Source organism: Triturus cristatus, chromosome 4_2 (assembly GCF_964204655.1).
Source record: "Triturus cristatus chromosome 4_2, aTriCri1.1, whole genome shotgun sequence".
Taxonomy (NCBI): Eukaryota; Metazoa; Chordata; class Amphibia; order Caudata; family Salamandridae; genus Triturus; species Triturus cristatus.
In genome coordinates, this window is record NC_140586.1 from 938,788,836 (window position 1) to 938,809,265 (window position 20,430).

Consider the following 20,430-nt stretch of genomic DNA (forward strand, 5'->3'; position numbering starts at 1 on the left):
TGAGGACAGCGATTCAGTGATGAGCAAAGTGATGCAGTGGTGGTCTGTCCAATCACATGGAATGATAGATTCACGTTGATTGGAATTATCTTTAGAGATAATTGGATTCAAGGTCGCTTCCAGGCTGGGGGTAGGACTTTTGCATATTTGGATCAGGTTTAGGTCAGCTAGGAAGGTTTTTAGGCTAATCACCGATTTGTCATTTGGGTCATTACAGTAGAGGTTGAAGTCACCAAGTAAGAATTGGGCGCAGTATACACCGGAGTTGGTTGTGATGATTTCCATAATGCATAATGCATGCTTCTTCCTCACGTCCACTCGGGACACCGGAAACAACACACCAGGAACCACTTCTCAGCCGTAACTGCTCAACGCTGACTGCAATTAAGACCTCAAACACACTATTTAAACGCGACCCCGCGGCCTCACTCCTACATTCGGGAGGACCGGGAGCAACACCATAGGCTGAACGGGGGACACTTTGTCTGAGACAGTAAGAGTGTGAATGCATTTTAACCGTAACTGGACCCCTCTGGCCCGTTACTGTGTGAATGGACGTGTATTTTACTCGCATGTGGAGTTTCAAGGTTCCATACACCGGATGATAATATCCTTCTGAATACTGTAATTTACCTTCTCTCCCTCCAGAATGAACAGGAGTGTCCCCTCCCCCCATGTGGCAAGTAGTTGTCTCAACTAGGGTAAGACCTACGAGAGCATCTTGACTCTCGATCACTTTGTGTACACACATAGAGTGGCACAAGTCACGTGATTAGTCACCCACCTTAAGGAACTAACGCATGCGCTGTTTCTTTTCATTTTTTGTCTTTAAATGTTATATGTGTTTTTGACCCATTTCTACAGTTATTACATAATTGTTTGTTCACTCCTCCCTATAGGCTTGACGGTTGGAAGCCAATTAGGAAGCGGAGTGCGGCCCCCGCCACACCCGCGCAGTGGTAATTTCTTGCTACCTGTTGGTAAGAACGGAGCCCCAATTCAAACCTAGGTCCTGATGAATGCCCTGGACCCGCTCGGGCCAACAAGGCAGAAACATGTCGACTTTTCACAAGACGGTTAGGGGACACTGAATACCCCACCTACCGTCCTTTTGTTTTTAGCATCATATAGTTATTGGCCACATTAAAATTTTCTTCTGGTAACTATAATGATTTTTAACTTCACGTTCCACCCCACGGGCCCCCACTCTTTAGTTTAGAAGTGCATCCCTGTATCCAGGTGAATGCCCGCCCTCCATCAAACTAAGGTTTTGGAGGGCGAGGACTGGCCGATGATGAAGCATGACACCAGGTGGTGTGTCAGATCAGTCCGTCACTTTTTGTGAGATGTCCTAACTCAAAACAGTTCTATAACTGTAGTAGGGTCACACTTCACTAGGATTAGCTTTCTGTGGTAAACATTTAGTAATGGAGGCCGCTAGCTCCTAGAACCCCACGCCTCCCGTTCCCCCCTCCACACACTGTGGAGTTTCCCTTGTGATTACAAAGGAGCTCAGGTCACACATGTGGGTGGGGGCTGACGTGTGAAAGCACCAGGAGGAGATCCAATGCAGTCTTTAAGTCACTTTCAATCTTTTCCGTCTTGCCCAGGAAGAAGGTGGCTAGTTCTTCGCAGGTAGGCTGCAGATTAGACCCAGAAAACAGGTTGGGTTTCCTGTTAGATTGCAATTTAACAAGTTCAAACAGTGTTTTAAGTCGATTCCTGGCATTGTTTAGCTGTTTCCTAAAGACGTTTGCTTTTGAGCTATGTATGCGTTTGTTGTAAATGATTCTTACAGATCTCAGGTGCTGTAGGTGTTCGAGCGAGGAGGAGAATCTCCATGACCATTCAGCCAATCTTAAGTTGCATCTTTCAGTGTTTAGACTACCATTCTACCAAGGCTCGGAGTCTTTGGTGGATACTCTTTTTAGTTGGAGGGGTGCCATAGAGTCTAGAATGTTTGTCATTGAATTAGTGCAATTATCAGTAAGGTCCTGGATATCTGACATGTCCTTGGGAGCGGGTAGGATGTAATTGTTGATAGATGTCAGTTCATTCAGGTTTATGTTTCGAAGGTTCCTTTTCCAGTGTCTGTTTTTATTATTTGAACCTTTTTTGAGGACAGCTATTCAGTGATGAGCAAAGTGATGCAGTGGTGGTCTGTCCAATCACTTGGAATGATAGATTCACGTTGATTGGAATTATCTTTAGAGATGATTAGATTCAAGGTCGCTTCCAGGCTGGGGGTAGGAATTTTGCATATTTGGATCAGGTTTAGGTCAGCTAGGAAGGCTTTTAGGCTAATCACCGATTGGTCATTTGGGTCATTCCAGTAGAGGTTGAAGTCACCAAGGAAGATTTGGGCGCAGTATACACCGGAGTTGGTTGTGATGATTTCCATAATTTGGATGGGAGGTTATCTCCTGGAGGGTGGTAAAACGCATGCAATTTGTATCGAGGCCTATCTTTACTCAGGATATTGATGCCTAGATAGTCACACGAGATGAGAGTAACATTTTGTGCTTGCTTCACACAGAGATTATTGCAGTGAGTACAGGGGGTTACCTCCACCAGGTCTGTTGGGTCTATCTAATCTGATGATGTCGTAGCTGGGTGGTACTAGAATGTCGAACGTTGGTGTGGAGGAGTCATTTAGCCAAGTTTCAGTCAGGACTATCAGGTCAAGATCATGAGTAAGGATAAGGTCAGCAATATCCACCGCGTGTTTACATGCCGATCTGCAATTGAGTAGCGTCCAGTTCAGGTGGGGTAGGGCGACAGCGGAGGCAGCCTGCGTGATGGGAATTTGCTTGAAGTTGGAATTGTTAACTGCTCTGGGATTGGGCCTAGGATCTCTATGTGGATTCGACTGAAGGAGGAGGGAGTAAATATTGTTGTCCGATAGAGTATCTTTCATCCTGATGGGTCGGGTGGAGGCGTTGTGGGAGGGAATTGTCTTCCAGGTCAAATGAGGAGGCGTTGCGATTGCTTAGATCCCATTGGATGTGGAGGATCACATCCATGTAACTTGATTGTTATTGGATTGCTAAAGGGAGTGTCTATTCTTACCCATCGGCCTCATGAGACACCAACAATTAACGAGCTCGGAGGTGAGGGATATTAGGCTTTAAACTTCAGGCTTAAGTTGATGACGCTCCTGAGAGATATCGTTGAGTTTGGAGTCAATAGTAATGTGGGAACAGGAGCTTGTGATGTGGGTCAGGGGGCCAGGATAGAGGGTGCTCTGGTCTATGGTGTTAGGGAGCAGCTGTGGTGGGAGAACCAGGGGAGGGGGGAATAGAGATGGAGTCATGATTGAGGAGTGGGGTGTGGGACTCATAAACTGGTTGATGAGGAGATAGGTGCCATGTTACTGGTCAAGTAAGGGGGCTCTGAGATAGCAAGTGTCATGGTTTGGTCAAATGGGTGTCACAGGTGTATCAGTGGTGACAGCGGGGGAATGTCCAGAGGTAAGGGGCAGACATGAGGTGAAGGTGTTAATATCGAGTCAGTGTATTTCAGTGGTCGCTGCTCATGGGGTGTAGAGAGGGCTCAGACTATTATGACGACAACTGTCGGTTGAATCAAGCGGCAAGGGTAATGGTGAATGAATGCTGTTCGGTAATCTGATGAAGGTGGATAGGGAGGAGAGGAAAGGGGTGGAGCAATACAAGTAGTGGGGAGAGGGGAGGATACAGAACGAGGTACCTGTAGGATGACTAAAGGGCTAGGATGAGCTTGGGTCAGTGAGGAAACTTTATTTGTCACAGAGAGTTTCACGATTGAGGAAAATTTCATCAAGTGATTCTAAGTTGCATTCAGATTCTTGGATGAGGATAATCCCATTATTATAAAGGGAGATGGTTGCCTCTGCTCGGCAAACGATAGAGGGAGTTACAGATAGTCTGAGACCTTGGGGGGCTTTAGTGGATGCAGTGATCTGGAGCAGAGAGCCAAGGGCTTTCCTTCATTGTGCTGGTCTTTTAGTGAAAAAGATAAGGTCACTTATGGTAGCTCCTTTATTCGTGCAGACATAGGGGGTGGAAAGAAGGGGTTCTGGGTGAAATTTGATAAGTCTGTGCTTGAAGTTCTTGAACACGCTTTTAGATAGTTTAGGGGGGTATATGATAGTGTAGGAAGTACTGCCATCTGGAACCAGTTTGGAGTCTAGTGATCTTCGAGAAAGGGAATCCATGGCTAAGGGCACCAAATTTCTAGAGTTGAACAAGGGGAGGGACCCGGGTACTAAATGCTCACATGTGGGGGGAAGCTGAGGGGAGGAGAGGGGAAAGGGGGTATGGTCACATGAAGGAAAGAAGGGATGGGGAAAACCTTGGGGTGGCTGGAGAAAAGTTCCATGACTCAGTTCTACAAAGACAGCCCATTAAACAGCAGCATCATTACAGAAGATGTCCAGAGAGAAGAGGGTACTCTTTCTGTTTTGGGCTTCCCAGTGTTATATGCATACGATTACTAGGTGGAAATCCGCAAATCCTGAAGGGAGGGCCCAGCTGCGAATATAAAAAAGTGAAGTTGAAATTCATTAGGTCAAACTATATTATGCAACTAGGAAGATAGAATCCGGATTAGAGGGATAGGAGGGATAGGAGGGATGAAGTGAAGAATGGCCTAGGATGAGGGGCTGAGAGGTGAGTAGAGATGCAATTGGAAATGTGATAGACCGAGCCAGTCTGGAAATCTAAGCAGAATTAGTAAACAGCATCATTCTAAGATGGCCGCCACCTTGGAAACACTTAGAAGCTATAGAACATGATAGTCCTTTTTTCATGTCCATAAGAAGGGCATGCTGAATCCTATGTTGATATCTAGATTCCTAGAGTCTTAGAGGCGCCGCCATTTTAGATTGAAGGGGGGTGTGGGCGTCAATACATGATGCAGGGCCTACAAGGCCCAGATAAAACCCCTTTATGCCACAAGGGCCCCAAATACAATCAGCACACAAAATGCCCTCACGATCAGGCCTTGAGACAACAGCGAAGGGAATCCTCCTGAAAAAAGAGTTAGTAGTGAATGAAACTAGGCACCTCCATGAACAATACTATTTGATGTATGGCACAACATCCTGATGTCTACCCTACTGTCTTGAGTCTTCCTGATCCATCTCTTACTCCAAGAACTGTTCTTGTTTTGACAAAACCTACACCTTATGCATCTACCTAAAGCTGTAACTAGTGTATGAGTGCAATGCGAGCATGCTTTTTTTTACTAAGTTACTCACAAACACCTTAGCGGAAATAAATAAGATGTGGCATGTTCAAAGGAACTTTTATGTAAATATCTGTGTATGGTTAAATATTCCTTCAAATTGTGTATGTACATTCCTGTATTTTTCATTTAAGTAATTTAAATCTCTTTACATCCAACAGAAAACAATCCTTGATTGTACAAAATGTTTAAGAATAATGAAGACAATACTGTGAATCTGCAAAAGCAAAGTCCGAAATATTGAGTGCCAGTATTCAGGAAAACATAAGTGCCATCAGAGACAGCCGAACCTGAACATAAAGTGACAGATCTTGGAAGTACCATCAAGGGAAATTCGGTGGTTCTAAGAGTCTCAGCTGTGCACCACCGTGCCTCAAGATGAAGAAATTACTTCTAGAAAATTAAGACAACACTTATCAACCACTTCTTGTGTAAACCTGTCCAATACTAGCTCTGATCATGAGATGGTTACAGCAGCGCTCTGCTTCCTAAACTGATATCAGACCACCATTCAGTGCTAGAGGTGTATTGTAAACTCTTTCAGACCATTCCAAAGCAACCAGCAAAAAGCACAATGGAGTGCAGCCAGACAACTAAAAGTTAAAAGAAATTGGGGTTCTGCTGTATAAAATACAGAGTACTGTCCCAGTGTGCACCGAGCAGAAGGACAATGGATCTTTACCCGCAAGCTTGCAGAACCATTATCCAGTCTAAAGACACAATCACCGACAAAGAAGCCTTGCACACGTTATGAGTGTGGCGAGTATTTGGTGATCTTTGTACTTTAGTGTTTAATCGGAAAGTAAGTGTGCAAAATACCACACACATACAGGATGTGTGAGAATAACACAAGTGCTTTATCGGTCATGTTGGCCCTTCAGGAAGCACAGTCAAGAGATGTAGAAAAATATATACCCGACTCAGAGACACTAACCAAGAAAGACAAAACATACACTTGCAGTGAATGTGGAAGTAGTTTTACGGAATCAACTAAACTCAGGAGTGATCAGCGAACACACACAGGGGAAAAGCCATTCAAGTGCAGTGAATGTGGGAAGAGCTTTTTATATTTACCAAGCCTAAAACGCCACCAGGGAACACACACTGGGGAAAAACCATATCATTGCAGTGAATGTGGAAGTAATTTTAGGGCATCTGCAATATTAAGGAAACATCTGCGAACACACACTGGAGAAAAACCATTTAATTACAATGAATGTGGGAAGAGTTTTATAAGCTTATCAGGCCTAAAACAGCACCAGAGAACACACACAGGTGAAAAACCATTCAAGTGTAGTGAATGTGAAAGTAGTTTTAGTGACTCTTCAACATTACTTATTCATCAGAGAACACACACAGGGGAAAAACCATTCAAGTGTAGTGAATGTGAAAGTAGTTTTAGTGACTCTTCTGCATTACTTATTCATCAGCGAATACACACAGGGGAAAAACCATATCATTGCAGTGACTGTGGAAGTAGCTTTAGGCTTTTGACAACATTAAGGAATCATCTACGAACACACACAGGGGAAAAACCATTCAAATGTAGTGAATGTGGAAGCAGTTTTAGTTACTCTTCAGCATTACGTATTCATCAGCGAATACACACAGGGGAAAAACCATACCCTTGCAGTGACTGTGGAAGTAGGTTTAGGGATTTGACAACATTAAGGATTCATCTGCGAAGCCACACAGGGGAAAAACCATTCAAGTGCAGTGAATGTGTGAAGAGCTTTAAAAGCTCATTAGGCCTAAAACTCCACCAGAGAACACACACCGGGGAAAAACCATACCATTGCAGTGAATGTCCGAAGAGCTTTAGTCGATTTTCAGACCTAAAAAAGCATCACAGAACACACACTGGAGAAAAACCATATCATTGCAGTCAATGTCTGAAGAGCTTTAGTCAATTAAGAAACCTAAAACACCATCAGAGAACACACACAGGGGAAAAACCACATCATTGCAGTGAATGTGGAATTCGTTTTAGTGACGTATCAGCATTAAAGTGCCATCAACGAACACACACTGAGGAAAAACAATACCATTGCAGTGAATGTCTGAAGAGTTTTAGTCGCTTATCAGACCTAAAAAAGCATAATAGAACACACACAGGGGAAAAGCCATTCAAGTGCAGTGAATGTGGGAAGATGTTTCTATATTTATCAAGACTAAAAAGGCATCAGAGAACACACACAGGGGAAAAACCATTCAAGTGCAGTGAATGTGCAAGTAGTTTTAGTGACTCTTCAACATTAAGGATTCATCAACGAACACACACAGGGGAAGAACCATTCAACTGCATTGAATGTGGGAAGAGCTTTACATATTTATCACGCCTAAAACACCATTGGCGAACACACACAGGGGAAAAGCCATACAAATGCAAGGAATGTGGGAAGAGTTTTATATGTTTATTTCGCCTAAAACGGCATCAGCAAACACACACAGGGGAAAAACCATTCAAGTGCAGTGAATGTGGAAGTAGCTTTAGAGAATCTTCAACATTAAGGATTCATCAGCGAACACACACTGGGGAACAACCATACCATTGCAGTGAATGTGGAAGTAGCTTTACTGCTTCCTCAGATCTCCGGATCCATCAGCGAACACACACAGGGGAAAAACCATTCCAGTGCAGTGATTGTGTGAAGAGATTTTGTCGCTTATCAGACCTACATAAACATCAGCGAACACACACAGGAGAAAATCCATATCATTGCAGTGAATGTGTGAAGAGCTTCAGTCAATCTTCAAACCTGAAAAAACATCAGCGAGCACACCACCACCACTGAACACACATAGAAATAAACATAGAGCTGCAGTGAATTTGGTAATAATTTAAGTACATCAAAAATAATACTGCCCCATCTGTGGATGTACACTGAAGCAAAAAAGTGCAGTTATTGTGAGATGAAGGAATTATAGAAACTGATATAATGTCAATAATGCAGGACATTCAAATACCAGCTGATAAAAAGCAGGGGATAGAAGACTGAACTAGCAGGAAAGGAGACAAACACATATTAATGAAAAATACAAAAGTGTCTATTCTCTGCTATCGTTTATTTCCCTATAGCTCGGAAAATATGAAATATCAGGGAAACCATTGGGAGACTAGCACAATGTGGACTAAAAGTAAAGAAACATTGTTGGTTTTTATTCTATGAGAGAGTTATAATAAATGAAATCCAAGCACAGCTGACCATGCTACCTGTAAATTTAACACCATGAACAATGCTTGGACTAACAAGGGTATTTTCAGCTAATTTGAGAGATTAGTAATAAAACATATAAACCCAACACACTCAAAACAGTTTAACATGCACAAACTGGAAATTCTTTAGAGCTGGTTGTGGTGTTTGGTCTTTTTATGCATCATTACTAGTTCTGTTATAGTGGGCAGAGAACTGTGTAGAAAAGTGATAGCAGTAGAATGTGTGCTGCAGCTCTCTGGGTTAATCCTTGCAGTGCATGACATTTACCTATGTCCCGGACTAACTAAGAGTTTCAAGCTTTTTTCATAGTATGGAAGACTATTCTTCAAAGCCCCTGTGAGATCATATAGTGCTAAAATTCTAGCAAAGGCAATCTATGGCGCCAATCCACTGGTGTTACTGAGTAGGACCTGCTTGAGCTATTGTCGTATGTAACTTGTAAAAGAGAATTCTGTGGGTTCCTCTGGGTAATAATAATCCCATAGTCCTATGGAAGCTTAACTTTAAATGTATAATTGGCTATAATGAAACTAAAAGCCCTCCTGGACTGGGCCAAGATATGGGTAAGTAAGTAGTCTGTACTTATGTAAGACTTTGTTACCTGACAAACTCTTCTGAGATTCTGAGTAGAAAGTTCACTGAATTATTTTGAGAATCTTTGTTGTCACTTAGTGTATATAATTGGTGCACTGGTCACAGTTTATTCTGCTCAAATCTGTGCATGGAATTGTGTTAAAGTGTCCTAATTTTGTGTGCATATGCACTCTAATACTTTTAAATTCAGGGGACCATATCTAAAAATGTATACAATTATATACAATTACTAAAGTGAGGCTTAGTCATTTGGTATTTTTAGCAAACCAAAACATTCGACACAAAGAATAGGGAAACGAAAATGCAATAGAAAGGTCATATATGGAAGTAGTCTGAGTGACAGGACTTTACTTAATAGTTTAAAGTCGGTGTTAAGCATAGGCCGAGGCCTATATGCAGCTGGAGGTTTTCAAGGCATGGGAAGGGGTGGAACAACCCGGTGAGGCGTCTAGGGAGTCTGCCACGGGGTCGGACTAGTGACCCAACTAATGCACTAAAAATATGTAGACATAGATAACATACAACCCAGAACTAGGCAGAACGTGTGGAAAGGATTGCAATGCATAAGTTGTCAATACTTGGGTATAACAAAACAACTGGATAAGCGTGTCAGGTACACTACATAATCCTTATTGCAGGTAGTAGTGCAGGATATGTATATACTGTCTGATTTATTCCTTGTGTTGCCCAGTTAGATGGGGGTGGGGGGTACAATGTTGGTAGATAAGGTTTGTTGGAATATACTTATGACACCACAGGAGATCCCAGATTGTGATGCAGTTGTTGTCATAACAAATGGGGATGGACAATAATAGTGTGCTCAGGCACAATGTCACATATATTTAGGACACGTTACTATAACTATACTCTCTGTACTGTACATGTATAATTAAGCAACTGGTAACAATGTATAACTGTAATCAAGGAGGCATTATTCTGGAACATAAACTTAATTAAATGTGTTTAAAAAAAAATAGACCGAGGCCTAAAATCTTTCACCCCAGCGTCATGGACCATCATCTTAGGGAGCAGGATCACCATTGCCAACTGCGTAGAGGCCTGCAAAGCCTCGTTATACATAGTCACCAAATGGGGGACCAGTGAGGAAATATGAATTTTGTGATCAGTTATGTCCCCTATCGTAGACCCCAACGGCTCCATGTGCATGCTATAAGTACATGTATGTTCCCTCCAGTTCCAGTTATGAAGACGCAAATACATGTGCGTCCACCGTCAACATGTCCTCTTTCAGATCCGCCATGAATGGGTCAGATATTCCATTCCCAAGTATGAAAGGCCACCGACTTTATGTGGTTCACTTTCCACATTTTACAGATTCAGGCGAGTAGGCCCTGAATTCTGCCATCAAGCCTTTTCCTGCCTTCTGCCTCTGAAAGCTCCAGTCCGAGCCTGCATCTGTATCCATGAACTTTGTCCTACTCCCTGCGCGGCTAACGGTGCCTGATCCAGCCTGTTGCCTGCCAAAAAGCTGTATTTCACCTTCAAGATTATCTGCTCCGCTCCTCATCCGATGCATTCCTGTCTAGTAGTTTAGGTAAACATTCCTCCAGCTACCGTGCAAAGGGCCAGGCCTCACTGTTCTCATGCAAGTAATTCATAGCCCCTGTTACCATGGAAGATTCCTGCCCCCTCGCATCTCATGTAGACACTTAGACGCTTGTACACGCACTAACAGTCAGTATAGAATAGATTCCGTCCGAGAGACCTTTCCTTTTGGATAATACAGTTCTTTAAACATAAGATATTAGATATGATTTGAGATTAGGTTGACATGACCCCCCAGACTTCTGTCTCCACATATAGAGCTAAAAGTCAAGTCCCCTTCACCCTCTAGTTGCACGTTAATCACACGTCATGCGGCTGCGCGCGCATCTCTGCCACATATTTCTGCTGACATTGCAGGATTCTCTTATGGATCCACCCACTTGTGACATCATGTTTAATGACGTTTTTAGTTACGCCTATGTTTACGCCTTTTTTCATTACGTATGTGTATCATATCTGTATTATCAGCTGTTACGCCTCTTGCATCTGTCTTAATGTAATACTTTCCATATAAATACCATTACTTGTCAATAATGTAGTGCCTTCCCTTCCTGAACCTTCGTGGTGATGGAATTTGAAGCCTGCAGTTCGAACTGTAATTCCTTTGTAGAGGAATAAAGCCTTTTAGAACCTCTAATACCACGGATTCTGCCTCTTATATTTACTGAGTTATTCTTACTAGACTTTACCGCATAAAAATAGTACCGGTAATGAAATATTTACCACATAAATTGGCGCCCGAACAGGGACACTTTCTCATCTCACGCGCCGGAGGTGCGTTGCAGGCCCGGTCTCCTGCCACAGCTGAACGGACAAAAACGCGTACCTGCAGGATTTCCTGTATCTCCCTCCGGCCAAGCGGGGGTGACTGAGGCTGCGATCAACACCCAGACGAGGCGGTGAGAAGTGCGAAGTATCCCGACCAGAGCCTAGCTGAGAGAGCAAGATCCGAGGTATACAGAGGCCCACCAGGTTCCGAAGTTCCGAGTCCAGTCGAGCCGAGTCCAGTCCGGTCCAGTTTCAGTTCAGTTCCGAGGCCTTCCGTTCCGTGCTACCCGGTGAGTACCATTGCCGGGGAGGCATTTAAACGTGCACATAGTCTGTGCCGGTCAAGACGGGTTTGGGTACACAAATCCGGTCTGCACTGTTTCAGCAGTGTATCTGTACTGTTTAGCAGTATATCTAGTATGTCTTGCATATAATTAAGTATTATCTAGTGTTAGTATTATGTCAGTAACCAGTTTTCTATTAGTTATCATTGTTCGTTAAATGTTAAATGTTTTTAAGTATGTTCTATACCTTGTGGTGTGAATGATTGGTCATTATTGTGTTTATTGTACTAAGTGTGTTCAAGATTAAGTAACCAGATCTAAAAATGCCGCTCTTTTCGAAATTAAGACAGATCAAAACTAGAAAAGGGGTACTCGAAGAAGCTGTTCCCATTCCACCTAGGGACACTCCAGGGAACTTCATGTATCATAAACATGGCCTAGACGCCGTATTATTTCTTGATTTATGGGTGGACTACACCAAGGATTTGCCAGAAAGTCAGAGATGGCCCGCAGCTGGGACCTGGGATGCAGATTGCATCATGAGAGTAGAAGAAGAATTATGGAAAAAGAAAGCCAGACAGTCACAGAAGGATGCCATTGAATTATGGCGTAAAGAATCATATAGATGTACAGAAAAAGCACTCAGACAGGAAGAGAAAAGTAAGGAGAATTCAAATAAAGCCCGAGAAAATCTATTAATTGAGGAAGGTACCCGAGTAAAATCAGAACAAGTAGATAGACAAAGAAACACTCTTATGAATGGTATGTATCCTCTTCTGGCCGAAGGGTTACCTAAGGCCACCCCGGCAATACCGAAAAACTTGACACCCCCATTGCTCCCGATAAAAGCACATCCCAAAACAGCAAAAGATGTTTTCCTTTCCTCCTATTTAGATGACGTAGCTCCCGAGTATGCTAATACCATACCACACACACCGCTTGCCGATGGTGTTCAACACCAAGAGCATCCGTCTGTATCTCTGCAACAACAAACTCCTACACAAGTTCCAACAGGTCCGACCGTTTCTACTGTTTTTCCAGCATCTACAATTTCTATCTTACGTCCAACGAATCCTTTCTTGCCCAGCACCTCAGATGGTGCTACAGGAGGTACGACAGACATGTTTGCCACACCGCCGCGAAATAAACAGACCCTTAGAGATTTAGCACTCCAACGTACACCCCAACTAGTGACATCCGATATGTTTAAAGAACATCTTGTGGATTGTAGATACGACCCAGTGCCAGGTAAACAGGACAGATTGCTACTATCATCACTACGTATACGACGAGCTACATTGTATTTAATGACGATACCAGGAATGGTTGAACACCTAGACAATATATATCACTTTGTCCAAACAGGGCGAGGCCCAGAAAGTATTAACGAAGCTATGGAATACCAGAAAGTGGATGTACAAAGACAACTACTACGTTTTTTCATAAACTGCGTGATCAGGAACCAAGACAGGCCTGAGGCAGATCATGATACCATGCAAAAACTTGCCAAATGGGGTCAGAACATATCAGACGAGAAACATGATAGACAGGCGTGTATAATCGCCATGTACCGAAAGATCCGCAAGGAAGTAGAACGAATACATAAAGAAAGACGAGAAGCAGACAGAATTGAATCAGAGGGAGAGGAGGAGCAAGAATCAGAACAATTAGAAACGATAGCTTACGTAGGTAGAGGAAGACCACATAATAATATTAGAGGCTTTAATGATCCGATACGTCCGATACGTCCAGAACGTAATAGACATTTTCAAACCCCTATGTTAAATACAAGGTCCCCTGAACACCTATTCCAAGCCGCTGATAAATTACTCCGAGATCGAAGGGGGTACCATATGCTCGATTCCATGGATGAACAAGAATTAGCTAGGTCAGCAGTACAATGGGCTGACAGTCCCAGCAAATACAGTGACGATGCACTAGCACACACGTTTCTGAATCTTGCCCCAGACGAACAGCGTTTAGCTAGTATATACATGATTCAACACCTCCTTATATTATATAAAAGCCAACACTCCGATCCTGGACCCTTACCTGACATATTGACAGAACTACTCACGAATAAATGGAGAGGGTCAGGTACTGATTTAATTAAAGAAATTCTAGAATTTCGAAACCAGTATATAATTTTCGTATGCCCAGAACACGTTCCAGTTCCCACTATGGGAAGAAAAATGTATCACATAGATAGACAGAATCCGTTACGCGAAGTACACCCAATCAGAGGCGAAGATAATAACTTTACACGCGTGTTTGTGTACACGCCTATAACTAAAATTGAATTATTAGAAATGAAGAAAGTAGTACCCAGCCATGACAAAGATCCAGCAGGTTTCCACCGTGAGATAAAAGACATGTTACTCATGGGAGAGTATACCTACCCCGACATTATGAAAATATTGAAAGTGTTAATGCCTGCCGGTGTTTACGAGAAACTCAAAGAAAAAGAATGGGAGGTGGGAGACCAAAAGATAGATTGGACAGCATTAGAAAACGAAGAAAAGGCCCGAACTGCAGGATCAGGGCTTGGGGAAAAGACTACAGCACTACCAGGATTACTAGTGCAGGTACTGCCACGTTTATTAACTACGAAAAAAGAAGACTGGGGTGCAATCTCAGCCTGTAAACAAAAGCAAGATGAAGACACTAGTGATTTCTACTCCCGATTTGAAAAATGTTTTGGTATTAATAGTGGCATAAAAGCAAGTAGCGAGTCATATCCACATCTGTTTGTGACAAAATTAGTTGAAAATTCCCTGCCGCAAGTTAAGAATAGAGTATTGAAATTTGAGAGTACCTGGCAAGGTAATACCCCGTCACAGATGTTACAGATGTTACAATATCATCACAATAGAATTAGAGAAGAACAAGAACATGAACAAAGACGTATGAAAGACATGAAAATGCTTGTGGCTCAGTCAGTTCCAGCTGATGGTCATAAAAAGGGTGATTCCGCAGGTCCGGCGAAAGGGACATGCAACTATTGTAAACAACAAGGTCATTATATACACGATTGTCCAGTTCTGAAACATAATATCGCCACGGGTAGAACACAGGAAAGACCACGTCCACCTAGACAGGATCAGAATCAACAACAAATCCCTCAGCATGCACAACCTAGGTCAGCTCCGCAACAACTAGCTCCGCAACAGGCAGCTCCACAACAGATGGTAGCACCACCACAAGCACAGCCTATTGCTGCCACACAAGCCTGTATTCAAGCCACAAATAAGAAAGTCAACATATACACAGATTCACGTTATGCATTCGGAGTCGTCCATGACTTCGGTGTACTGTGGCGAGAGAGAGGTTATTTAACTTCTCACGGTGCCCACATCCAACACGGACCCCTCATTCAAGCCCTATTAGACGCGATTCATCTACCTACTGCAATATCGATTATGAAATGCAAAGCCCATACAAAAGTTACCGATATCATTTCTCAGGGTAATGACCTAGCTGACAGAACAGCTAAACAGACTGCTCAGAACCAGACTCGTACAACTGACGCGACAAAGACAATAGTTCCGACACCAACACATTGCATGACAGTTAAGGATCCCGCCCTTGATGTAATTGACATACAGACACATGCTACACCAGAAGAAATAAAGAAATGGACTGAATTAGGAGGGATCCAAACGGATCAAGGATGGATGACGAAGGAAAAATCTATATGGTTTCTTCCCGACTCCATGGTTCAAGTCATCATTAACACAATACATAGTCCAGCGCACCTAGGAGAAAAAGCTATGCTAGACAGTATTCAACACATTTGGTTCAACAAACACTTGCGAGCAGCAGCCAAACAGAAAGTACGTACCTGTATGATATGTTGTCAGTTCAACCCAGGTAAAAGCATCCCCGTAGAGCAGGGTGGATTTCAACCTCCCGATCATGCTTTTGAAGTCCTCCAGATGGATTATATCCAGATGGAACGATGTCGAGGATTCAAATATGTTCTCGTAGTTGTCTGTGCTCTTTCCCGTTGGACAGAAGCCTACCCGGTTTCAGATTACACTGCCCCGACTACTGCCAAACAGTTAGTTCGAGAATTCTTCCCACGATTCGGTTTACCACGTGTTGTCTACTCAGATAACGGCCAGCCGTTCTCATCCGAACTGATGAAACACGTTTCACTTCTGTTAGGTTACCAATGGAAATTCCACTGTGTCCGACATCCCGAGGCAGCAGGTCTCGTGGAGCGCCATAATCAGACTCTGAAAATTAGATTGTCCAAAATATGTAGAGAAAAAGGTGTCGATTGGATAGTAGCCTTACCAGTTGCGCTCTTTTACATGAGAATGGTAGCACATTCTCGAACAGGGCTATCCCCGTACGAGGTGATCTTCGGTAGACCACCAAATATGTGGGGGACGCCTATACCTCGCAAAATCACTGATGTTGACTGTAATATGCTGACAGATTACCTGGCTTCCTTGATGTCTGCACTACAATCTTGTCGTTCACAGGTAGCTGCAGCCTTTCCCGATAACACAGAGGTAAAGCCCCATGACGTGGTTCCAGGTGACCTGGTTCTGGTGCGGAATTTCGACCGGAAGACCCAACTGGAGCCTAGGTGGCAATCGCCTAAACTCGTTCTGCTAACAACAAGGACAGCCGTGAAGATCGAGGGACGTAAAGGGTGGTTACACTCGAGTCATATCAAGAAATTTTATGGACTACCGTCCGATGTGAACACTCAGCCTTGCATTCCTTCACAGACTGATTCAAAGCTCCCCTTGGTTGAACCCACGGAAACTGAACTTTATAAACTGAAATTAAGGTCTAGCAAGTCAGACAATTTGATTGTTTAAGTCCTCTCCAAGGTGAATCGGTTGAATTTGTCTTTGACATGTATCCTCTAGACCGGAATAGAGAAAGAAATCGACAGATGCAGCTTAAAAAGCATGCGTATTGTAAATCACTTCGTAGTCATTGCACAGTAACATTATTAATTTTGTTTTTTCTAAGTTTTCTGATCATTATAACTAGTGTATTGCTTCATATGTATTACCCTATTTCTAAGCGTGCTTACAATGTTACTGCAGAACATTCTTTTAGCGAATTACCTCCGCATGAGTTGTCCTATAGGTTTGCGCTGCGCAACAACACTTTTATTAGTATGTTACATCATTCCCATCAGACCAGTAATGCTACCAATTGTTGGATATGTGGCCGACTCCCTCCCTATCAGAACTATAAGGGAGTTTTGCCCCTCTTTCCGTATCCGTTCACACACAATGGCTCCTGTGGAGCATGGTTTAGTTTGATCAATTCTCTAGACTCAAATTCAGTAGTTTATCAAGACAACTGGGTATGGGGAAACCTGAACCTAGTTTTGCTTAAAGTCTGCTACCCTAACAAGGAGGGACTTCCCAAAAGAACAGGAACTGATCTAGAAAATGAAGTATATGGATTAGGTAATTTTACACTTAACCTCATGATTTTGAATGTTGAATCAGAAGCTATGCCAATCTTGCCCGCTATGTCAGTATTCCCAGTTAAAGGGGAATTATGTGTAAGAAAGAATGGTTCCATACACATGGGCCATAGTAAATGCACCACTGTAATAAAATTCAGTGATCAAGGCAAGTCTACATTTAGAGCTTCCCGTCATTCCTACTTCATATGTGGCCAGACCGCATATATACGTCTACCTCTAGATTGGGATGGTACCTGTTACATAGCATTCCTTCTGCCACCTGTTTTCCTAGCCCCTCCTGACTATCACAGAAATACCCATTTAGTACACCATAGACAGCAGAGAGATCTCCCGATTGTCGATTACACTGAAACGGCATGGGAGCAATACACAGATTTCAATAAAGGTTTCTTTCCCTATATAGGTACAGTCACTAATAGTAAGCTGATACGTAGATTAACTAGAACCCTTGAAGCAGTAGTAAACGAGACTACTTCCGCCTTAGGCAATTTAACAGAAGAGCAGTCTGCGATGCGGATTGTTGTGCTTCAAAATCGTCTTGTCCTTGACGTCATCCTGGCCGATAGGGGTGGAGCTTGTAGGGTCATCGGATCAAGTTGCTGTGTTTTCATACCAGAAAACTCGCCGTCAGTATATAAAGCCATAACTCGCCTTCATAAGATTATGAGCCAGATACACCAGAGTCCAGGCACCTGGACTTGGTCCGGTTGGTTCTGGAGCGTGTTGTCAGCCTGGGGATGGAGAATCCTATCCTTCCTAGGTATTGGCTTTCTCATACTATTCAGTTGCTGCTTATGTCTACAATGTGGGCCAGCGATTTGTGGTCTGTGTGCCACATCGTGTATCCCGCATCCAAGTTTTCGCTCAAGATCCCGGAAGAAGAAAGAAGAACAAATGATGCTATATGAACAGATCGATGGATTGATGAAGATCGATATCTCCTGAGGGTCCGTAGGGGACAAGGAGGGAATGAGGAAATATGAATTTTGTGATCAGTTATGTCCCCTATCGTAGATCCCAACGGCTCCATGTGCATGCTATAAGTACATGTATGTTCCCTCCAGTTCCAGTTATGAAGACGCAAATACATGTGCGTCCACCGTCAACATGTCCTCTTTCAGATCCGCCATGAATGGGTCAGATATTCCATTCCCAAGTATGAAAGGCCACCGACTTTATGTGGTTCACTTTCCACATTTTACAGATTCAGGCGAGTAGGCCCTGAATTCTGCCATCAAGCCTTTTCCTGCCTTCTGCCTCTGAAAGCTCCAGTCCGAGCCTGCATCTGTATCCATGAACTTTGTCCTACTCCCTGCGCGGCTAACGGTGCCTGATCCAGCCTGTTGCCTGCCAAAAAGCTGTATTTCACCTTCAAGATTATCTGCTCCGCTCCTCATCCGATGCATTCCTGTCTAGTAGTTTAGGTAAACATTCCTCCAGCTACCGTGCAAAGGGCCAGGCCTCACTGTTCTCATGCAAGTAATTCATAGCCCCTGTTACCATGGAAGATTCCTGCCCCCTCGCATCTCATGTAGACACTTAGACGCTTGTACACGCACTAACAGTCAGTATAGAATAGATTCCGTCCGAGAGACCTTTCCTTTTGGATAATACAGTTCTTAAAACATAAGATATTAGATATGATTTGAGATTAGGTTGACATGACCCCCCAGACTTCTGTCTCCACATATAGAGCTAAAAGTCAAGTCCCCTTCACCCTCTAGTTGCACGTTAATCACACGTCATGCGGCTGCGCGCGCATCTCTGCCACATATTTCTGCTGACATTGCAGGATTCTCTTATGGATCCACCCACTTGTGACATCATGTTTAATGACGTTTTTAGTTACGCCTATGTTTACGCCTTTTTTCATTACGTATGTGTATCATATCTGTATTATCAGCTGTTACGCCTCTTGCATCTGTCTTAATGTAATACTTTCCATATAAATACCATTACTTGTCAATAATGTAGTGCCTTCCCTTCCTGAACCTTCGTGGTGATGGAATTTGAAGCCTGCAGTTCGAACTGTAATTCCTTTGTAGAGGAATAAAGCCTTTTAGAACCTCTAATACCACGGATTCTGCCTCTTATATTTACTGAGTTATTCTTACTAGACTTTACCGCATAAAAATAGTACCGGTAATGAAATATTTACCACACCAGTCCAGTTCCTTACCTCGCTTAGAACTCGGCCGGGAAGCCATTCGGGCCTGGCGTTTTACTGCCAGCCATGAACGCAATTGCACCACTGACTTCTTGAAAAGTAATGGGCCACCTAACTCCCCCGCAACCTCGTCATCAACTGCGCGAAGGTCCAGTGGGGCCAGGAAAGCGCAGATATCCGCCTGTGAGGCTCCCTGTGGGCCAGTGCATAAATACTCATAATATCTCTGGAAGAGACAATTAATTTTACCCGGGTCATATTCAGTTGTGGCTATATTGGTCTTAATGCAAGTTATTGGGGAACCCTGGGTTCAGCCTAATTAGCCACACTAGTAGGCATCCAGCCTTCCCTTCTTCATTCTGCACTCTATCCATATACGCCCTATAGTCATGGGACCGAAGTCTCTCCAGAGCCTCATCATATTGTTTCCATTTAGCCGATAACCGCTCATGTGCCTGTGCCCCCGGACTCTGCATATTATCCAGTATACGCAAATTTTCCTCCAGGTCCAAGAGCTCCTGGTGCAGTTCCCTCTGTATTGCAGTCGTCTGACCCATGGGGTGCCCCCTCACCACCACTTTGAATGTCTACCATTCCACCAATGTCAAAGATGCTGTGTCTGCATTCTCAGAAAAATATTCATCTATTATGGACCGCAGAGATTCCGCAAATGGTACGTCCTCCAGCGCCAGAGGGTTAAGTCTCCATGTTGTGATTGGGGGTCTCTGCCCATAGGGTTGGTACATCATTAACAGGGGGCTATGGTCCGAGAATGTTCGACCAAGATATTCAGTGTGTTTAATAGAACTACCGATGGTTGGGGAGCACCAGAATGCATCCAGTCTTGTATGGAGATGGTGTATGTGGGAGTAAAAGGAATATTCCCTGTTTCTATTATGTTGGAGCTGCCATATGTCTTGTAGATCCCTGTGTGCCATCCACTCCGGCAGCCCAGCTGCGGTCCTGTATGCTCGGACCACAGGAGGGGCAGGTGAGAGCGATCCAGCTGCACATCAGCTACACAATTGAAGTCCCCCCTAGCACCATCGGTCCAACTTTTATGTCCGCTACGCAGGCAGTACCTTACCTCTGCATCAATTAGTGTGCATGTTGCTTCATAAGGGACCCCATGGCGGATCCATA

General features: G+C 43.5%; 1 protein-coding gene across 4 annotated transcripts in view; it reads left to right on the top strand.

The window, feature by feature from the left end:
• Positions 1 to 11,134, top strand: part of LOC146838986 (uncharacterized) — a 93,804-nt gene extending 82,670 nt beyond the window's left edge. For all 4 annotated transcript variants that reach the window (XM_085603008.1, XM_085603006.1, XM_085603004.1 and 1 more), the window contains one exon: positions 5,388 to 11,134. In XM_085603008.1, the coding sequence (XP_085459134.1) occupies positions 6,060 to 8,021 (1,962 nt within the window). In that variant the 5' untranslated portion in view covers positions 5,388 to 6,059 and the 3' untranslated portion in view covers positions 8,022 to 11,134. The remainder of the gene's footprint in view (positions 1 to 5,387) is intronic.
• Positions 11,135 to 20,430: the final 9,296 nt, after the last annotated feature.